Consider the following 23,078-nt stretch of genomic DNA (forward strand, 5'->3'; position numbering starts at 1 on the left):
TCAGAGTAGTGTACAAAGTGAAAGCTACTGGTGTAGAGCTTCTTTTGTGTTACATAACGTTCCTCTTCTTTTCAAAAAGTTTCTATATTTTTGAAGAACTATGATATGTAAATATTGAGGAATAATGTATTACATGAAGCATTACTATGTAGTATTATGCCTAATACCAATTATGATGTGCTTTGAATTACTAGAAATTTTTTATTAACATGGGGTGTTAATACTTAGTGAAAGTGAAATTTTTTAGTATATTAATTCACATGTTAAAATCATAGTGAATAAAATTGAAGTAACTTTAAGATATGATAAACTCAATAAATTTAATCTAAAATAATATCTCTTAATAACTCTATATTATATTAAGATAATAAAATTTCAATTAAACTCAATTTCAAAATATATTTTGTATTAAATTAAGAAAAATGTGTTAAATTGAGCATGATTGTATGTTGACTACCATGTTACATTAAACAATATTTATTCAAAAATTAAAACTATATAATATAGTATGTAACATTCCAAAAATATAGCATAAAACTATATAAAGGACTTATCATATAATAATATAGTAAAACAGTTACTGGACATAAAGTTAACCTTACAGTTATTACAAAATAACCATAAAATTTAAAACTTTACAAAATTCCTATACTACTACAAAACTATGTACATAACCGAACGATTATTACAAAGCTAGAGTTATAACCGAACGGTTAATAAAAAACTATTCACAAGACCGAGCGGTCTTTTACTAAGTCGAGGGGTCCTGTCCTTCCAAGGACTGCTCCACCGAGAACTCCTCTCCAACTGCTCACTCCCACAGGATGATCATTGCAAAAAAAGAACCGAATAGGAAACATGGACAAAAAAAAGGAAATAAGGGTAAGCTAATGTAATTTAATTGTATACACATACATACATTTCGAACAAGTCCAAACAATGTAAGACCGAACCCTACAACATACCAAAACTAAATACAAGCAAGCATATACAAACCGAACACTCAAGTAGTTATGACCGAACAATATACTCATGCATATACCAAACACCATAATTCATGCGTAGATTGAACACCTGACTTGACCATCCGGATTGTATGAATGTGTAGCTACAGGCTCTTCTACACTTGTGGTGGTGAAACAGCAAGACCCCCATCAAGCTACCCCACAAGGTTATTCTAGTGAAGATTACCTCGATACCTTGAGGTTAAAGGACCTCTTGTCATTCTCACACATGAATTACTCCACTCTATGTGAGAATGAGTAATCACAGAATATCAGGACAAACGCCAGCTTAGCACAATACCCCCATTCATACTTTACAATTCAATAACCATCCACGAGACATGCCGTCTTGGAATTCTCTTTCACATTACTCAAAAAAATAATTCTAATCACTTAACATAAAAAATCATTCACCAATTATATCCTTACTCATAAGACCGAAAACCCTGTGAACGTTGGAGACCGAACAGTTTCTCACCACCCTAGGACAGGACTGAACGGTCTATAACAGACAAGACCTAACAATTGACCGAACACTGGCAAAGACCGACTACTAGGGAAAGTTTAACACTATATTAAAGTTGAGTACTAAAACTATGTTGAATACAAAGACTAAACTGAATGCTAGTATAAGACCGAGAGTTAACAGTAGCATAACTATTAATATAAGACCAAGCGCTAACACTAGCATAACTGCTAGTATAACACTGAGCGCTAACACTAGCATAATTGCTAGTATAAGACCAAGCGCTAACACTAGCATAATTGCTAGTATAAGACCGATCGCTAACACTAGCATAACTGCTAGTATAAGACCGAACACTAACATAACTGCTAGTATAAGACCGAGCACTAACACTAGCATAACTGCTAGTATAAATCCGAGTGCTAACACTAACATAAATGCTAGTATAAGATCGAGCGCTTGACATAGACCGAACGACCAACTGTGCACACTCCGCCTTCTGCATAATTCTACAAAATTCTACAGAATTACGAAGAACACCAGAATTTACCCAAAACCAAATATTTTTCCCAACTTCTAATCTCCAAACATGATTCCTACACCACTATAAACCTATCTAAGGGTGTCCCAACATCTCTAACCTTCCTTCACAGAATTTCACACCAAAACCCACCTAGAAATCTGCATAAAACTCAACACAAGAACCCAAAATCAGATTTTACCACTTTTATACATTTTTGGCCAACTTAATGATTCTAACAAGTCCCAATGAACTTGTTCTAACTCACCTCACTACCAAAAAGCACTCCCAACCTCAAACTCTCATTTTCACCCTCGCACTTCCTCAAATTGACACTGGCCGAACACTTTTTATGCATAATACTCCTCAAATTCAGTTCACAGAGTTTAGTCCTCACATTCAATCGAAAACAGAAATTCAACATGCATTTCAATCAATCATACAATTAATTTCAAACATATAAAAATACAAGTTAAATTATTTAGCTTCCCTTACCTTAAAATAGCTAGACCAAAAGGAAAACCTTCACTGAATTAGCTATCCCACAAACACAAACACAACCTACAAATCTTTGGATTGGTGAGAAAACACCATCCACCGAACCAGAACTAAGAATTAGACTCGGAGGAGGTGAAGAAGGACACATGCAAGCAGAACACAGCTTGCATGCAACTGAAATGTGCAAAAAACACCAAGGACAAGAGAAACCACTTACCAGTGATTAAACCGGTAACTGAGAGAAGATTCAACATCTCCAAACTGTAGAGATGCTCAAATTTGAGGTGTTGGAAGAACAACACGGCTTGAATCAGTGGAAATCTAGAGAGAATTTATAGAGAGAAGGAGGAGAAAATAAAACTCAAAAGTTTGGAGAGAAGAGTTGCATGCAGAGAGTGACACTAAATTTTAAAACTTTCGTTTATATAATACCGTCAAAATTGATCGGTCCTCTCAGCTGCATACACCTGTCTTCCTCTACTTTCTCTGAATTTCACAGTCTTTACTTTCTCCCTAACAACAAAAATTTTCGTCCTCGAAAATTGACTTACCAGATGACAGATGAGGGTATAACTCCCTCATGACTCCTTCCAATTCCCAGATAGAGTCACCTGTTCTACTATCCCAGGCAACTTTCACTAGACTGATGACTTTACCTCTAAGTTGCTTGGTTTGGCTCTCTGCAATCCCGATCGGCTGCACCTCAAAAGAAAGGTCTTTTTTTTATTTGCAAGTCTTCTAACTCAAACACATGAGAGGCATCCGACACATACTTCCTAAGCTGAGAGACGTGGAATACCGAATGGAGGTTAGCAAGCTGGGGTGGCATAGCTATCTCATAAGCAACAGGTCCTATACGTCTCAAAATCTGATAAGGACCAATAAACTTAGGAGATAACTTCCTAGAACAAAGTGTTCTTCCAACACCTATAGTAGGAGTCATCTTACGGAAGACATGATCCCCAACTGCAAACTCCAAGGGTCTTCGCCTTCTGTCAGCATAACTCTTCTGCCTACTCTAAGATGCCTTCATCCTCTCTTGAACTAGTTTCACTTTCTCAGTTGTTTGATGAATCAGATCTGGTCCAGTCAACACCCCTTCCCCTTCCTGATACCAGCAAAGAGGAGACCTACACCTTCTTCCATTCAAAGCTTCGAACGGTGCCATTCTAATGCTGGTTCGAAAACTGTTATTGTAGGTGAATTCTACCAAAGGCAACACTTTACCCCGGACTCCCAAATGATCCAAGACACACGTCCTCAAAAGATCCTCAAGTGTTTGGATCGTCCTCTCAAACTGACCGTCCGTTTGAAGATGATAGGCCGAACTCATTTGTAACCCACTACCCAACTCACTCTGTAGAGACTGCCAAAACCAAGACGTAAACCGAGGATCCCGATCAGATATAATACTGGACGACACCCCATGTAACTGAACCACTTCTTTGATGTAGAGCTGAGCCAACTTTGCCATTGACATCTTCAAGTTAATGGTAAGGTAATGAGCACTTTTAGTTAACCTATTCACTATCACCTAGATAGCATCATGACTTCTGACCATTCGGGTAAATGGGTAACTAAGTCCATAGCAATGTTATCCCATTTCCACTCAGGAATTTCCAATTGCTGCAACAAACCCCCTGGTCTTTGATGCTCCACTTTAACTCTTTGACAGGTTAAACATGAAGACACAAACTGAGCCACATCTCCCTTCATGTCTGACCACCAAAAAGATTCCTTGAGATCTTGATACATTTTATTCATGTCTGGATGCATGCTAAAACGACTTTGATGCCCTTCCTCAAGAATTAATCTCTTCAACTCCCCGTCATTGGGCACACAAACCCTTCCTCTGAACCTTAAGAGATCGTTTGTCCCTATACTGAAATCTTTTCCCTGTTCTGAGCCGACCAACTCCCTAGTCTTCTATATTTCAACATCAGCCGACTGCTTCTCTTTGATTCGGTCTAATAAGTCACTTATCAACCTAAGGCTGCAACACCTTATACTGTTTGGTTCCAACTCAAAATGCAGCCTTAAGTCTCTAAAGCTCTCAACCAAACTCAGCTCTCAGACCATCATCGCAAAAACATGAACAACCTTTCTACTCAATGCATCAGCCATAACATTAGCCTTTCTTGGGTGGTATAATAGTTCAAACTCAAAATCTTTCAAAAACTTCATCCACCTTCTCTGCCTCATATTTAATTCCTCTTGATCAAAGAGGTACTTCTGGCTCTTATGATCACTAAACACTTGAAATTGAGCACCATAAAGGTAGTGCCTCCAAATCTTCAAAGCAAAAACTACAGCTGCCAACTCTATATCATGCATAGGATAATTCTTCTCATGAACTTTCAACTGCCTTGAAGCATAAGCAACCACTTTTCCTTCTTGCATCAGATCAACCCTTGGTATGAACCATCACAAAGAACCTCAAAAGGTTTACCTGTATCCAAAATTACTAACACCGGAGCATTCGTCAACCTTTGATTTAGCTCTTGAAAGCTAGCTTCACACCGTTCGGGCCATGCAAAAGGTCGATCTTTTCTTGTCAACTGAGTCAACGACGCTACTAACTTAGAAAATCCTTCAATAAAGTGACGATAGTAGCTTGCTAATCCAACAAAGCTCCTGATCTTAGTAACTAACTAAGGCCTTTCCCACTATAACACTGCTTGCACCTTGACAGGATCCACAGAAATCCCACCAGCCGAGATCACATGTCCTAGAAATTGCACTTCTTCCATCCAAAACTCGCACTTGGATAGTTTAGCATACAACTTCTTTTCTCTTAACACACCGAGTGCTATCCTCAAATGATCTTCATGCTCCTCCCGAGTCTTGGAATAGATGAGAATGTCATGAATAAAGACGACCACAAACTTATCTAGAAATGGTCTGAAAATGTGCTTCATGTAATCCATGAATATAGCCGGAGCATTTCTAACACCGAACGACATTACTACATACTCATAATGACCATACATTGATCTGAATACAGTCTTCTGAACATCTTACTCCTTAACTAGAATTTGATGATATCCTGACCTCAAATCTATCTTGGAAAACACAGTAGCCCCATACAATTGATCGATCAAGTCATCAATCATTGGCAAAGGGTACTTATTCTTGATGGTCAACTTGTTCAACTGCCTATAATCTACACAAAGCCGAGAACTATCATCCTTCTTCTTAACAAGCAACATTGGCGCGCCCCACAGTGAAACACTTGGCCGAATGAACTACTTCTCCAGCAATTCTTCAATCTGCTTCTTGAGCTTAGCTAGCTCTACTAGAGCCATTATGTACAGAGCTATTGATATTGGCCCTGATCCTGACACCAAATCAAAAGAGAATTCAACTTCTCTTAGAGGAGGTAATCCAAGTACCTCTTTAGGAAAAACGTCCAGAAAATCGCTTACGATCGAACGGTCTAAACTCTGCTTACATTGCACCGAACGGTCTAAACTCTGCTCACCCTAACCCACTTCCAAATGAGATAGCACCAAAAAACAACTAGCGCCTTTCATTATATGTTCCCTCAATTGACCGATCAACAACGATGCTTCCTACTCTTCTTCTGGAAACACCAACTTCTTCTCACCACAGTCTATAAGAATGCGATTGGCAACTAACCAATCCATTCCTAAGATTACCTCTAAACCTTGAAGAGGTAAGCAGATCAGGTTCTCTTTGAACCGACAACCCTCAACCACTATTGGACATTTTGCACAATAAGTAGTCGTCCTAACCTCATCAGCTGCTAGGGTTGATACCACCAAATCAAACTGAAGCTCTCCTACAGACAATCCCAACTTCTCAACACATGCCTTCGAGATGAAGGAACGTGTTGCCCCCGAATCAAAACACACACAACAGGAAATACCATGAAGCAAACAAGTACTAATTATAAGATTACCTAAACTTGTTGTCTCGGCTCCAGATAGTGCGTAGACTCGTCCAGCAGCCTGCGCCCTTCCACCAATAACACCACCTCTTGATTGGAACCTGCTTGCTTGATGTAGTTGTCCACTAGCCTTCTCCCCACGGACAATCCCTCTCAAAATGCCCTTCTCTTTGGCACCTGTTGCACCTTCTGAAACCAGTCCCTTGAGGACGCACAACTTGATAGTAAGGACCTCCACAGATAAAACACCTCACATTCCCAGAGAAGTTTGGCTGACTGAACGGTACTGAAGGCCTTGAAGACTGGCCTTTGAAACCAGAAGAAGGAGACCGAGCATAAGGAGTCTTCCTAGGACCGAGACCATTCTTAGAAGAAGTCGACCCTCCTACACTCTACTTCTGCCTCTGTTGACTTTCCACCTCCAGCTTGGTCTTCTCAAAGACCTTGGCTCTCTCCACCAAAGAGGGAAACTCCTTGATGCACAAACCGGCAAGCATCAACTTGAGATCCCATCTCAATCCATTTTCAAACTTCCTACACTGTCATTCCTCATCAATGAGCACCGTATGAAACCTCAGTAGGTGTTTGAACCTATCAGTATACTTGGATACTGTCATCCCTCCTTGAACTAGTTCAAGAAACTCCACCACCTTGGTAAACCGAACACTATTAGGGAAGTATTCGGCATAAAACTTTTTCTTGAAAACTTCCCATGAGATGAGAGTACCACTGCTTTCTAGTAGCATCATCATGCTACTCCACCAGTGACTAGCCTCTCCAATCAACATGTACTTAGAAAACGCCAACCTATTGTCATCCAGACATCTCTTGGCATTGTAAATTCGTTCCATATCCCGGAACCACTAGTCAGCTTCATCCGGACTGCACTTGCCGTCAAACTTGGCAGGATGATGTTGAAGAAAACTTTCCAAACTCCACTCTTGAGGATGATTGGATGAAGAAGAACTTGTTGTAGCCCTGCCACTTAACATTAAATCCAAATATTGTCTCTGGGATGTCTTAGCTGACACCCTAACAACATCCAACTGTTGCAAAGCTATAGTATGTTGCTGAACTAATGCAGTGTTATGTTGTTGCATTGTTTCCAACACTGACTCCATCATTCTCATAACGTTGGATGTATCATAATTGTGGGGTGGAGAAGGAGGAGATCTATTTGCCATCTTCTATTTACACAAAGAGAAAAAACCATCAGTCTAACTCAAGGAGACAAGTACAACCACTATACATAACTAAGAGCACACAAGCACAAGCAATGCACACTCAAAACCTACAGGATTCCTAAGGAAAGAACTGCTCTAACACTATAAAATATAGTATAAAACTATATAAAGGAGTTATAATATAATAATATAGTAAAACAGTTTCTGGACATAAAGTTAACCTTATAGTTATTACAAAATAACTATAACATTTAAAACTTTACAAAATTCCTAAACTACTACAAAACTATGTACATAACCGAACGGTTATTACAAAGCTAGAGTTATAACTGAACAGTTAATAAAAAACTATTCACAAGACCAAGCGGTCTTTTACTAAGTCGGGGGGTCCTCTCCTTCCAAGGACTGCTCCATCGAGAACTCCTCTCCAATTGCTCACACCCACAGGATGATCATTCCAAAAGAAGAATCGAACAGGAAACATGGACAAAAATAGAAAATAAGGGTAAACTAATGTAATTTAATTGTATACACATACATACATTTCGAACAAGTCCAAACAATGCAAGACCGAACACTACAACATACCAAAACTGAATACAAGCAAGCATATACAAACCGAACACTCAAGTAGTTAAGATCGAACACTATACTCATGCATAGACCGAACACCATAATTCATGCATAAACCGAACACCTGACTTGACCATCCGGATTGTATGAATGTGTAGCTACATGCATTTCTACACTTGTGGTAGTGAAACAGCAAGACCCCCATCAAGCTATCCCCACAAGGGTAGTCTAGTGAAGATTACCTCGATACCCTAAGGTTAAAGGACCTCGTGCCATTCTCACACATGAATTACTCCTCTCTACGTGAGAATGATAATCACAGAATATCAGGATAAACGCCAGCTTAATACGATACCCACATTCATACTTTATAATAAATAACCATCCACGAGACATTCCGCCTTGGAATTCTCTTTCACATTACTCAAAACCATAATTCTCATCACTTAACATAAAAAGTCATTCACCAATTATATCCTTACTCATAAGACCGAAAACCCTGTGAACGTTGGAGACTGAACAATTTATCACCACCCGAGGATAGGACCGAACATTCTATAATGAACAAGACCTAACAATTGACCGAACACCGGCGAAGGCCGACTACTACGGAAAGTCTAACACTATATTAAAGTTGAGTACTAAAACTAGGTTGAATACCAAGACTAAACCGAATGCTAGTATAAGACCGAGAGTTAACACTAGCATAATTGTTAATATAAGATCAAGCGCTAACATTAGCATAACTGCTAGTATAAGACTGAGCGCTAACACTAGCATAACTGCTAGTATAAGATCGAGCGCTAACACTAGCATAACTGCTAGTATAAGACTGAGCGTTAACACTAGCATAACTGCTAGTATAAGACCGAGTGCTAACACTAGTATAACTTCTAGTATAAGGCCGAGCACTAACACTAACATAAGTGCTAGTATAAGACCGAGTGCTTGACCAAGAACGAACGGCCAACTGTGCACACTCCGCGTTCTGCATAATTCTGCAAAATTATGCAGAATTACGAAGATCACCAGAATTTACCCAAAACCAAATATTTTTCCCAACTTCTAATCTTCGAAACATGATTCCTACACCACTACAAACCTATCTAAGGGTGCCTCAACATCTCTAACCTTCCTTTACAAAATTTCACACCAAAACCCACCTAGAAATCTGAATTAAACTCAACTCAAGAACCCAAAATCAGATTTTACCACTTTTATACATTTTTTGCCAACTTAATGATTTTAACAGGTCCCAATGCACTTGTTCAAACTCACCTCACTACCAAAAATCACTCCCAACCTCAAACTCTCATTTTCACCGTCTCACTTCCTCAAATTGACACTTGTCGAACACTTTTTCTGCATAATACTCCCCAAATCCAATTCACAGAGTTCATTCCTCACATTCAATCGAAAATAGAAATTCAACATGCATTTCAATCAATCATACAATTAATTTCAAACATACAAAAATACAAGTTAAATTATTTAGCTTCCCTTACCTTAAAATAGTTGGACCAATGGAAAACCTTCACTGAATTGGCTATCCCACAAGCACAAACACAACCTACAAATCTTTGGATTGGTGAGAAAACACCATCCACTGAACCAGAACTAAGAATTAGACTCGGAGGAGGTGAAGAAGGACACATGCAAGCAGAACACAGCTTGCATGCAATTGAAACGTGCAGAAAACACCAAGGACAAGAGAAACCACTTACCAGTGATTAAACCGGTAACTGAGAGAAGATTCAGCAGCTCCAAACTGTAGAGATACTCAAATTTGAGCTGTTAGAAGAATAGCACGACTTGAATAAGTGGAAATCTAGAGAGATTTTGTAAAGAGAATGAGGAGAAAATAAAACTCAGAAGTTTGGAGAGAAGAGTCGCATGCAGAGAGTGGCACTAAATTTTAAAATTTTTTGTTTATATACTACCGTCAAAACCGATCGGTCCTCTCAATTGCATAGACCTGTCTTCCTCGACTTTTTCTGAATTTCACAGTCTTTACATAGTAAAGTAAAAAAAAAACTATAAAATGTCTAAAGTAAATTGTTGAATTAAATAAATCTAAAAAAATTAAATATAAATTATTGAAAATATTGTAATAATGTTATATCTTAGAGTATATTCTTATGTAAAGATAGATTGTAGGAAGAGTGAGTGAACGAATATGAGCAAATTTGAATGTAAAGCTTGTATTATTTTTCTTAAAGTGAAAATAAGTGGATTTGAGGATGAAATTTGTGAATGATGAAAAGTTAATTCTTAAGAGATAGTAAATAAATATTACCAAATTGTTTCTCATAAAAAAAAGTAATATGAAATGATATTTAGATAAGTGAATTTTTTTTTTTAATTTTATTCAATAAATTTGAAGAAAAAATATAATAGTAATAAATAAAGAATACATCTCATTCTTTTTTTTTTGTATAAATTACTAAATATTTAGATATTAATTATTATTTTTGATAAAAGTTTGTTGAAATTTTGTATTCACCATGAAACATATTTCATCCGTAAATCTTCTAACATTATGTTAAAGTGAAGTTAATTTTGTAAAGCAATATATTTTATCTGTAAATCTTTTCACATAAAACGAAGATGAGTAAAAAGTTAATCTCGTTAATCCCAGCTCCATTCACCTTAAATATGTTCAAACAAACACAAAAAGTAATAAAAAAATTCTATGCCTTTCATTATCTTTAAACATCTAATCCACACAAAAGAACAAAGCATGAGAGTCCCAATCACTTTGAATTTATGTGAGTGTTTATTAAATATTTAATTCGGTTGTTATACAACTTTTTTCCTTTCATTCTTTAAATAACTTGCATTTTGAGACTGATTATTGAAATAAAGTCGCGTTAACTTTCAGTCAATTTTAACTTTGGAAAAAATAATTTGAATTGATTTCTACCTACCAAATAATTCTAATTATGGGAGTTAAAAAAGAAAATAATAAGTAAGTTTACTTAAGATTTCATAAATAAATTAACTTTTTACAGGAATAAGCGCGTTAATGAAAAGGAAAAAACGCGTAGCGAGTCCCAACACGTACGACATACAGATACAATCAATCTTCTCTTGACAATAATTTTTTAATTATTTATTTACTACTTTACTGTACATTCAAATTTCAAAATAACACCACCACCACCTACTAAGGTTACTTCCATTTCCATTTCTCTTGAATTTTCTTTTCCACTCATTTACATTATCAATTAACTAATAATGATATTTATTAAGATTTTAAGAATTAGCTTAATTCTATAATTAGAAGAAATAAATTTAAAAAATAGTATATAAAAAATCCATATTATTTTAAAATTTAACATTAGATTTGATATTTTGACTTTATTTTATATAAAAATTTTACGATTTATTTGACACCAATCTCATTCATGTAAAGTATAAAAATAAAAAGTAGAACACTTACTACTCAAAATCTGAGCAATATGATCTTCATATCCAACAACTACGATTCAATAAGTACATATAGAGAATTAGGTTTGCTCAAGTTTCATCCACCTTCTACCTAACAATGTGACCCAGATCCATTCTCCTTATTAACATGGACAAATTGATTTCACTTCTATATAATTATTTTCTATGCATTAATTAAAAAGAAATAGACCATAAATTCAATGTTTCATCAACTAGACACGACAAAGGATATAGATAATGTTCAAATTTTATTTTGTTGTTCTTCGTGCAAACTAGAAAAACAAAAATGTACTTGTTCATATATTATGTTGTGTGTTAGATGTTAAATGTCAAAAGAAAAGAAGAAAACATGGAATTGAATTCAGCTAGTCCAATCTTTTGTCAATAACTTCAAAAACGTTTACTTATGCTTCAAATTTTCCCCTGGATTAATGATATAAAATGGACAACTACTCTTTCTTGGACTCTGACTCCCGTTTTCTTGTGAGTGCAAAAGATTCTGAGTTCACATTTCAAATAGGACAAAGGGAAAAATAATCAAATTTTAATTTGGTTTCTAAATTTAAAACATATTCTATAAATGTTTATAAAACAATATAAATATATAAAAATAAAAATGGTAAAATGTGAAAAAAAATTGGAAAATTATGGTAGTTAAATATAAAAGGTGGTATGTGAAGAAAAGTTAGATTTGAAAACTGAAATTCTGTGTTTTGACTTATAAGGTTTCGCTTTCGCTCACCAAACCATGGCCGGGAATGTGTATATATAGTATGCCCTAATGCTCTTCCTCCCTTCAATTTTACATATATCTGAGAATCGCCCCTTTTCATCTTCTTGAGATTTGAAGTTTGGAAATCTGAAACTTGATCATCCTTTGAAATCAAGATGAATGATGAAATGAGATGCAGAGTTTGTGTTCGAAATCTGATAATAGTTATGATCCTAGTCCATTCAAGAAGATGGATTAGTGCACAGGAAGTTGGTAAGTGGAAAAAGTGTTTGAGTTTGGTTTGTTTTGATTGATGAATGAATTTGATGTGGTTGTGCAGAGGATGAGAGTGAGTTTGATTACATAAAAGAGAGTCAGAAGGGTCCCTCATACTGGGGGGAACTGAAGAAGGAATGGGAAACATGTAAAAGTGGCAAAATGCAGTCTCCGATTGATTTGTCAAGCCACAGGGTCAGGTTGGTGCCAAAGTTGGGGCAGCTAAGCAAGCACTATAAGCCTCAGAATGCTACTGTCAAGAACAGAGGCCATGATATTGAGGTAAAAACAAGACTCACACAAATGGATTCATTTCAGATTTTAGATAAAAAGATTATATGAATTTTTATTTTAGTTGAACTTAGATCACATTTATATAATGTCTCCTGATGAATCAAAAATCAGTATCTCAAAACCTTAAAACATGTTTCAAACATATATTTTAACTTAGTTTTGTGTTTGAAATTGAAAAAAGAAACAACTTTATTGTAACAGTTTTCTGGAATTAGTGTGGGTTCTTCTCTCATCTGAAAATGGTGAAAACTGATGATTCCTTAGGTAGAAACATGATAGTGTGTGTCTCAGTCCAATAATGCATACTCATTGATCATGATATAGATATTTAGATGCAAACAATCATGAGGTTAACAAAGCCTATCAATAATTTGCATAAAATAACAGAGCCAAATAATGCAATATGTGTATACTCTAGGGCTCTTATCTTATTTGTTTATTTATTTATTTCTAAATTGTATACAGCTCATCATGTATAAGAAATTAATTGTCATTAGCTACCTAATACTTAATTTTTGTCTTCATTAAAGATATTTGATATTCATGTTATTTAAATTTGGTCGGTGATTTCACTTATAAACTTTGATTAATAAGATCTGAAATCTTTTAATTTATAATTGACGTAACTGTTGCAGCTGAAATGGGGAGAAGATGCTGGATCATTAAACATCAATGGCAGTCAATTTTTTCTGCGTCAGTGCCATTGGCACTCACCTTCAGAACATACCATCAATGGAAGGAGGTTTGTCTTGCCTCAAAATCTCTGTCTTTATTCTCTCCAGAATTAAAACATAAATCAAATCAAAAACCAAAACAAATTATAACTATATAAGTTCTTATTACACTAAACCTACAACTATAAAAATTAATATTTTATCGTAATATAATATTTTATTGAACAAAACATGTGTATAGTAAATGATTTAACTACTTAACCTCAATTAATGTTGTTTTTTTCTTATTTAATTTGATAAAAAAAATTAAAACTTTTCTCTCATAAAACTGAAACATTATATAGGTATGACTTGGAGCTCCACATGGTTCATGAAAGAAAAAGCGAAAATGGAAAAGTGAATATTGCTGTTGTTGGTCTTCTGTTCAAGATTGGTCGACCCGATCCCATTCTCAACAAGGTAACTTTTTTATAGCGGTATTTTCTCTTTCAACTCCTTCATTATTAATTTGATTTCATTATCTAAGTCTTTAATTTATTTTAGTGTTTATATTTATTTATTTAGTTAAGTCTTAATATCTTTTAAAAAAAGTTATAATTTGATATTTTTGTTAAATTAACATGTTATCGTCTTGAAAAGTGTTATCATTCCTTAAAAAGTGATACAAATTAAAATTTAGATAACTTTTTTTTTTTTAAATGTGACACTTTCAAGATTTTGTTATGTACATTTCAACTCATCTTTACTTCAATTTAATAAAAATAAAGACTAAATTGATTCTATTTTTAAATAATATTAATACAAGTAAAAAAGATAGGAAATAAAATGAATCTTAGACTTAAATATATAAATTTAATTACTAATTAAACTAAAAAAGGAAAGTATTTCTTTAAACATATTTGTTTTGTTGAAAAGATCCGAAAGGCAGGAATATTTGAAACATGGACCAATGTGTACTGAATGTATGAAGAAGTTAATTAGGGAATTAATTTTGTTGAATAATAAGAAGAATGTTTGAAATGATTGCAGTTGTCAAAAATCATAGAAAGCATGGTGGATAATGAAGTAGAAAAGAAAATTGGGGTGTTTGATCCCTCAGAAATTAAGTTGGGTGGGAAGAAGTACTACAGATACATTGGCTCCCTCACTGTCCCTCCTTGCAGCGAAGGTGTCATTTGGACTATCAATAAAAAGGTACTGTTAAATTACTCAAAATTATTTAATGAATCATCCTAATTAATCACCTCTTTAATTAAAACTTTAAACCTTCGTCTTCTTCAGATCAAAAGTGTGTCGAGGGCACAAGTGAATTTACTCAGAGAGGCTGTCCACGATGTAAGTATTGATTTACTGCACTAATCATGAAAATGATAATGAAAATTAAGCCAAAAAAAAAACTAAGTGTTACCTTTGTGTGATTTACTCCATGGCAGCATGCAGAGAAGAATTCGAGACCTCTACAAGCGCTGAATAAACGAGGGATACAACTCTATGGACCAAAACGCAAGGAGTAAATTTATCACATAATTTCTTTTTCTGTAGTAATATTTGTCTGTCTATTATACGGTTTTTCTTCTAGTAATTTGTTTTTGGTAGTGGTTATGTAATCATATATATATATATATATATATATATATATATATATATATATATATATATATATATATATATATATATATAATAGACAGCTATATGCATATTTCATCATTTACTCATTTTATTTTCAACCACAACACTTTTATAATGTACTAAATTCAATTCGATGATTGACGGATTTACAATGCACTTCAATGAACCTCAACATAACTCCCAAGTGAAATATAATGCTCAAATTTTTTTGCAAAAAGTCATTGAAGGATAACGTGAAAAGAGATTGAAGTATTAACGAATTTAAATTTATTATCAATTTAGAGATTCTCTTTTAATTAATAGTTTAACAACTTTTTAACTAGCTGAACTAACAAAAGTAAAAGGTCTTACTTATAAGCAAAACAAATCTTAAATGCTAAAGTGTAAAATGAACCCATCAATATTAAAATTTGTATCACAGCAACCTTTATGTGCAACATCCGACGTTATGCATCTCAATACATGTCTTAGACATGAGAATATGAGTCACAAACAAAATATTTAGTTATACAATTGAAAACAACATTTTCTGAAATATCAATCTACTTGATTTTAAGATTATTCTTTTTCTTTTTCATCAAACTCACTCTCTTCTTTTCTTTCTTTAATTGTAGCAGGCCCATCTCTAGGATTACTTTCTATCTTATGCTGATTATTTATCCATCATCTTTTATATTTTAGAGTAGTTATTACTCATCTAGCATCAGATTGCTTTCACACAAGATTTACCGCTTTTCATCTAACTTTTGATTCATGAGATTCATCATATATTGTATAGATAGCTCGGAAATGGATTTCACAGATGGATAATCATAATATTGTAAAGGTTGTTGTAAAATGCTGACAAAAATAAAAAATTTTCCAAAATGTGTAAATCTACTTTCTTAAGGACTTTAACACAAATTTCTTAGATAACATGAACTTTCTAAAAAATTTAAAACTAACCGAACTATAGCAAGTAAATAAACTCATAATATTTGAAAATAATAAAGAAGAGAGAGAATAAAGAGACGAAATAGAGGGAGTGCTCTGGAACGTATTCTGTATAAGAGAGAGCTCGTCTGTATTATGTGAAAGGGAGAGCTTAAGAGTTTGATTTAAGAGAGGCAAAGCTCGAGATGCTTATTTATGACAAGGAGAGATCGAGATGCTTATCTATGAGAGGGTGAGCTCGAGATGTTTTTTTCTATTATTTTAGGGAAGCAAAACACTCTATTTATAGACAGAGAAGTAGATTCGAGACCGGTTACATAAACATGAAATGCAAAAGAATTCCCGCATCTTGCGATTGAATCCAATCAACGACGTTGTGTTACTTGTGGGGCAACTTTCCTAGTCAAGCGAGATCTTCCAACGACAAGCTGTAACAACAAGCTCGACCACAAGAAAAAAAGACAACAAGAATTTTGTAATATATAAAGCACGTGTTTTATAACAATCTTCCACATATTGCAAAAAGGTAAGAAAGAAAGATTAAAAGAAGAAGAAAAACTTAGGTCTCAAAAGATGTAATGCATCAGAGTTAGTATAGCAAGTTATATAAATCAGTCTTAGATCGAGAAATTTAACACACAATGTAGTTGGTATAGCAAGCTATATGAACCAAAGACACTTGACGTATGTTAGTGGTTTATCAATCACAATACCCCCCACAATCTTTAGTGTTACGCTTATAGACCATGTGTGTGCCCTATATTCATGAGCCCTCTAGAGATCATACTAAGATCTCATTCTTATCTTACACAGGTGATTTCATCAAGTATATGCTGTAAATCATACACCACCCGTAAGGAATATGAAAATCATTAAAACTTTGTTCAAACTATAGGCTTTATTCACTCCTCCCCTTTTCGTGCTTCTAGAGCTACATCACACCAACACTTTTTTTCTCTCCAACGATTAGAAATTTTCATCAAAGGATACTTATTTAGTTAGATATATCATTAATAGTATAATTACTTATCAAAATCAAATTAATTGTTAGTCACATAAATTATTTCTACATATATAAACAATACAAATTTTTTATTTATGTTTTATTATCTAAAAAATAATTTGAACTTTGTGGCTTATAAATAAATAAATAATTAGAATAAAACATAAAACTGAGAATGTTGACTAGTAATGTTTTGATCAATGTCCGCTAATTAATAATTCAAAAGCGTAACTAGTGGAAAAATATGATTTTATGATGACCTATTATGACAGGTGAAATCCACCTATCATAATAGGTTGACTGATGGTATTTTCATAATAAAAATGAGACTTATTATAACGTAGTTTTGAAAATCAGTCATAATATATTAATATGGTGGCAAAATGGAAAATAAGTTTAAAATGTATTATGACAGATTTTCGTAAACGTATCGTAATATACCTTTTTTATGATTGTTAACTTCTCACCTGTCATAATATATAACATATAATCACAAATTTGAAATTTTATTAAAAATATATTATGCCTTATTTTAGAAACACGGTCATAGTATCTCTTAACTCACATTTTCGTGTTTCCTCTAGAATCACATTTTTCCTCTTCACAATCCCTAATTTCTCTTCCGTACATTGAATCTCAAATTCTCTAAAAGCTTCTTCTCACCTAAAGTCGTCCTCATCGACCCTTCTCCAAAGCCTCCCCCACCGCTAACGAAGCCCCCTCCATCAAACTGCTCCAACAATGAGTCCAGACCTTGGAGAGAGGTTGACACCGTCATTACTGCTGTCGCTCAATTCGAGAAAAGTGGAGACCGCTCAGAAAGTCGTCGAATCCTGCGTTCAACAGCTCACCGCCGAACTTGAAAACACCACAAGTGTCATCATCTTCATCATACTCTATTTTTACTCTTCTCAATCATTGCATTTGACAAGTTTGGAATGGTTCTGGTCTATGATCTACAAAGCTAATCATTTCTTATTTCCTTTAACAGAGGTGTTTGAGTTACACATGGAAGAGCTGTGTGCGAAGCAAGAAGAAATTGAGAAGCAAGACGAGGACTGTTGGTGGATTTCGGTAAGTGCACCGAATCGTTTCAAGTAATAAACCATGGTAAGACCATGTATCGTTTTCCCAAGAGAGTCGTAATACTAGATAATTGTGCGATTAACAACTCATCTAAACTCAATAAAACAACATTCATTTATAAATATGTGCAACAAGATAAATTCACAAATATACAATGGTTGGACTTTGGTCATTAAAGGCACTTAGATATGGACAAGACTAGAAATGGTATGAAATGACATTATTAAAGTTAGTTTTCACCTATTTCACTCTTGTGCTTACCCTATTTCATCTCCTCTCCATCAATTTACTAAAGTCAATCCACAAAAGTACTCTAGCCCTAATCCCTTGGGTGAAAGAGCCTAGGTTTTCCCTATTAAACTCCAATCCCTTGGAAAATCTAAGAAAACCCGCATTAATGAGCTAGGATTTTAAGACAACATGTGAATCATCTTCCATCCCTAGAATCAATGACCACAAGGACTCTTGGTTCAGTTCTAGGTTCCATCTTACGTCCCCATAATCCATGAAACCCCAAAATCAAGTCATGAACATTCCTATTACATCCAAGCTTTAAGATTGGAAACAAGAATACTAGCAATTGATAGAAAAGGCATATATAAATACAAATCAATCATCCATTACACAAGAATTCATAGGCTACATCTAACCCTAACAAGATGAATCTAGTTCTCCACTTCCATGGAGAACCCTAGAGCTTACAAACATGGATGGAAGAAGAAGGAGACCCAAAGGAAGAGAAGGAGATGTCCTCACAAGCTCCTCACGCCCTCATGAGCTCCAGTAGTGAAATCGCGCCTCCAAAGAACCAAAGACCAAAAGCTCTTCGCGTTTTTGAGTTAAATAGAGCAAGTATGTCATGTCAGCAAAAATGGTGCTCAAGCGCCCCTAAAGAGTGCGGCCCGAGCGCGCGTCAATCAAACTCAGCAGCTGGTGCACTGGCGCTCAAGCCCCCATGGAAAAAGGTGGCTCGAGCCTGACTCTGCTGCACTACTTCTTTTTCTGGTTTTTTTGCAGATTTGCTTGCTTTTATGGTTGATTCAGTTCTCTACATTATTGGAGATTATTTCAAGCATAGTTTTAGCTACAAAATAATGGGATTAGTGATGAAGTTACATCAATGTAGCCTAAAACACATTTATTTAGAAAACAAGACAAAAGACGATGATTAAGCAAGTTACAAGCTAGAAAGGAGTTAATTTTTCTACTAAAATGATGCTTAGATAATGGTAAGAATTAGCATTATCAAGGACATCAAGCTTCTCGAAGCTATAATTCGAAGATTTGGAGGAAAGGAATTCCCAACCCTTTCGGCTCCAATTTTCATTTCATTGGACAAGACCAAACCCATTTTTGCTGTATGATATTAGATTGAAATGTAGTTTCTTGTTAATCTGTCTCCCTCCTCGGTCGAAGTCTTCTCCTTGGCGGCCCTTGTCGTGTTCTCAGCTTTGAGGGTTTCCAGTTTCCCTTCGTAGCGTTCTTGCATTTCCTCCATCCTTTGCTGAAGCATTCTGATAATTTTTCGCTTGGTCACCATTAGGTCTTTTCAAGTCACTTGGCCCCACGGTGGGCGTCAAAATGTTTCGGGTGTAGGGTCAAACAACTTCCACAAACACGCCTTCACATTTTTCATCCTATGTTGTTCGGTTAAGTGTATATTCGTCCTCGCTCCAAACCAATCGGTAGATACTTGCCAAAGGTACTCTGATGCTTAAATCAGTAAACAGTCTGCACGGGGGTTAGAGCAGAGTCGTAAATTCACAGTAAACGCGATCACCTACCTCTTACCTTTGACCTCTATTTATAATTTTTGAGATGAACCTAAGATAGCATAACCTTAATTATGGCACAATCTCAGCCCATTACACTAATTGATACTTACATTTAACACTGCTTCTTGATGTCTTTTAAGAGGGATTTGCTACTAAGATCGGTTGTCTCGCCTCTACTTATACCTAGCCAGACGGGTTTTAAGTTTATTTTGCTTTAACTTGTATGTATAATAATTTGGACCATCCGTTCTTTCTTGTCATATAGGTCGTCCGACCATATGGTGTATTTACTTTAATAAATTCAAACTATATTTTAACTTATTAGTTCCACTTACTCGGTTAGTGGTGAACTGAGTCAGTACAGGAGGTCTTATGCCTCGGTTTGGAGTTGAACCGAGGCCGTAGAAGGGTTTTTGTTTTATATTTTACGAAAGAATACATTCTTGTGTAGCGAGATATTAGTTTGTATCAATAGATGCATTTGGTGGTCCCATTACACATATAAAGTTGTGACAAGGTATTAATTCATACTTCTTCAATGGCCACAAGTCTGGAAATCTGGAAAAAACTAGTATGCAATCCTTTGGATAATTATGCAAGGATGCATGACTCCTGCAAAAGTGATTTGTGGAGTAAAACATCAGAAGGGAAAAATTGAGAAGTACTAAACTAGTCAGTGATGTAGGACAAAGCTAAAATAAATTCTTCTGCAGGTTGAGTATAATATTTTGCAACCAAACAATTTCTCACCATTTGCATTTGCACATTCAGCTGCAAGATCAATAGCATGTTTATGTGAGCCTATTACTATGATTATTTTTCCTTTAATCAATTCAGCAGCAGTGTCATTGTCCAGATTGGAGTAGTCCATGGAGTGCATAACTTTGCCATAAAAAATCAGAAAATCAGAAATACCAGCAACATCTTGAAAATCAAAAAATCAGAAATACCAGCAACATCTTGAAAATCAGAAAAAAAAAACCATTTTAGCTTTTGTAAGAATCAAAGGCTTATGGGTTTTGATGCAATGAGCATTGCGAAGGTTGTCTTCCCAAAAATCAATTTCTTCACCATCGCCGACGCCATCAACAAATGAGCATCAGCCACCAGCTCCTCTATAATAATCATCCATTCCACCCTCCCTTCCAGGAAACCTTGTAAGCAGCGACTCTCGCGTGCGTCGCCATCCCTTGCGCCATCCCGGATGCGTAACCAAAAAGACTTGCGTCGGAAACCACCGATCCTGCGGCTATGCTGGCTGTGTGGGTGTCGTAATCGTCATCGTCGCGAGGGGATCTAGACTCCTCAGTGTCGTTAATAGGACCCAACATGGCCTTACAACCCTTGGCAAAGAACCTGACTCCGATCAACTTTCTGTTCCAGTTGGAAGCACTGAAGTTCGTTCCTGTTAAAGGGACTGCCGACACGGTTGGGGTCGTCGTCGCCCATCGGAGGTCTCGTCGATGGAGTGGGACTCGAGGATGAGGTCGCACTCGGAGCAGACATGTTGCCAGTGGAGTGGTCGGGGACGAGGCCGCACTCGGAGCAGACGATGTCGCCAGTGGAGTGACGAGGCCGCACTCGGAGCAGACGACGCGAGAAAGAAGGCACTCGATCGCACTAGGTTTTCCTTGCTTGAATGAGGCATTTGGGGAAAAATTAATCTTTCGTATATTAGAAAGGGTTATATGCCTCGGTCCTTCCTACCCCCGAGGCAATAAAGGCTTATATGCCTCGGTCCTTCCTGCCAACCGAGGCAATATCTCTGCCACCACAAACGTACCAGGTGAAAGGTTTAATTAATATAATATTTGTGGGGTTTATGCCTCAGTTCACCCTGCTAACCAAGACAGTATTCTTTTTAAACATCGGTTGTTTGACAACCAAGGCATATAGTGTTCTAAATATTACGACATTGTCACCGTGTTTTAATACGCTTCGATTTTGCTGGAACCGAAGCGTAATATGCGAGTTAAAAATACGATTTTTTAATAGTGTCAATTAAAATGAGATGTGCCAAATAGATAAAAACATTTTAATAGATTAAAGTATTCTTTTAATCAAGGCTTTGTTAGTTAAATTAAAAAACAGTTTAAAGTATTTTTCTTAAGTTCTTTATTGGATTAAATCACTCCGTAACATGTATGTGTAGATATTACTTTAGTTTTACGATGCATGTATTTTAAGTTTGGTAAACGGATTAAAAGCATTCAAAGTACTTCATCAATTAATATTTTTTTTATTGATGATATAAAATACACATGAATATATATTTAGAGTATGTAAAAATTGAAACTTAATAGATTTGATTGTAAATTTATAAAATTGAAGAGGTGCAATTATGCTCTCAGTTCAACTTTAAAAAATAGTAGAAATTAAGTGTGTTAATATATTATTTATAGGTTAAATATGTTTTTATTTTTTAATTATTAATGTAAAATTAAAATTTTTGAAATTTTGATATATTTTGATTTCCAAACTTTAAAAAATAAATAAATATAATTTTTTAATCTAATTATCTTAAATTTATAGTATGTATGATTTACTAACTTGGTATATTGTTGGTGGATGAAGTTGGTTAGTTGGTTTGTCATTTATATATATATATATATATATATATATATATATATATATATATATATATATATATATATATATATATATATATATATATATTATTACTGGTTTATGTTTTAAAAATATTTTTGTTATTATTTTAAAATTTTAGTATTCTGAAATTAAAATATATGTTTGCTATGGTTGCTTAATTTGTATTAAATTTAGATTAGATTAATATTTTAACATAATTTACAACTTTTTAATAAATTAAATTGGCAAGTTAAGTGCATAAGGAGTTGCCACACGTACATGGTTATTTTTTCTTTTATTAGCACACGTACATGTTATTTTGTTAAGATAATAATGCGTTTTTCTTCTTGACATTTCTTTTTCATTCTTTGATCATCATTATTTTTAATATTATCCCAGTTTCTCTTCTATACATTTCCTTTTCTTCCTTTTTTTTCATTATTATTTTTAATATTATCCCACTAAGATTTTTGTTATTTTTGTCTTTTAGGAACTATTTTTT

General features: G+C 34.9%; 1 protein-coding gene across 1 annotated transcript; it reads left to right on the plus strand.

Moving 5' to 3' along the window:
• Positions 1–12,309: 12,309 nt before the first annotated feature.
• LOC108325484 (alpha carbonic anhydrase 7) lies at positions 12,310–15,183 on the plus strand. The gene is made up of 7 exons (XM_017558564.2): positions 12,310–12,590; positions 12,658–12,875; positions 13,523–13,629; positions 13,906–14,020; positions 14,591–14,755; positions 14,843–14,896; positions 14,995–15,183. The coding sequence occupies exons 1-7, from the start codon at positions 12,494–12,496 to the stop codon at positions 15,073–15,075; spliced, it is 837 nt and encodes a 278-aa protein (XP_017414053.1). The 5' UTR covers positions 12,310–12,493; the 3' UTR covers positions 15,076–15,183.
• Positions 15,184–23,078: the final 7,895 nt, after the last annotated feature.

This window comes from Vigna angularis, chromosome 3, assembly GCF_016808095.1.
Source record: "Vigna angularis cultivar LongXiaoDou No.4 chromosome 3, ASM1680809v1, whole genome shotgun sequence".
Taxonomy (NCBI): Eukaryota; Viridiplantae; Streptophyta; class Magnoliopsida; order Fabales; family Fabaceae; genus Vigna; species Vigna angularis.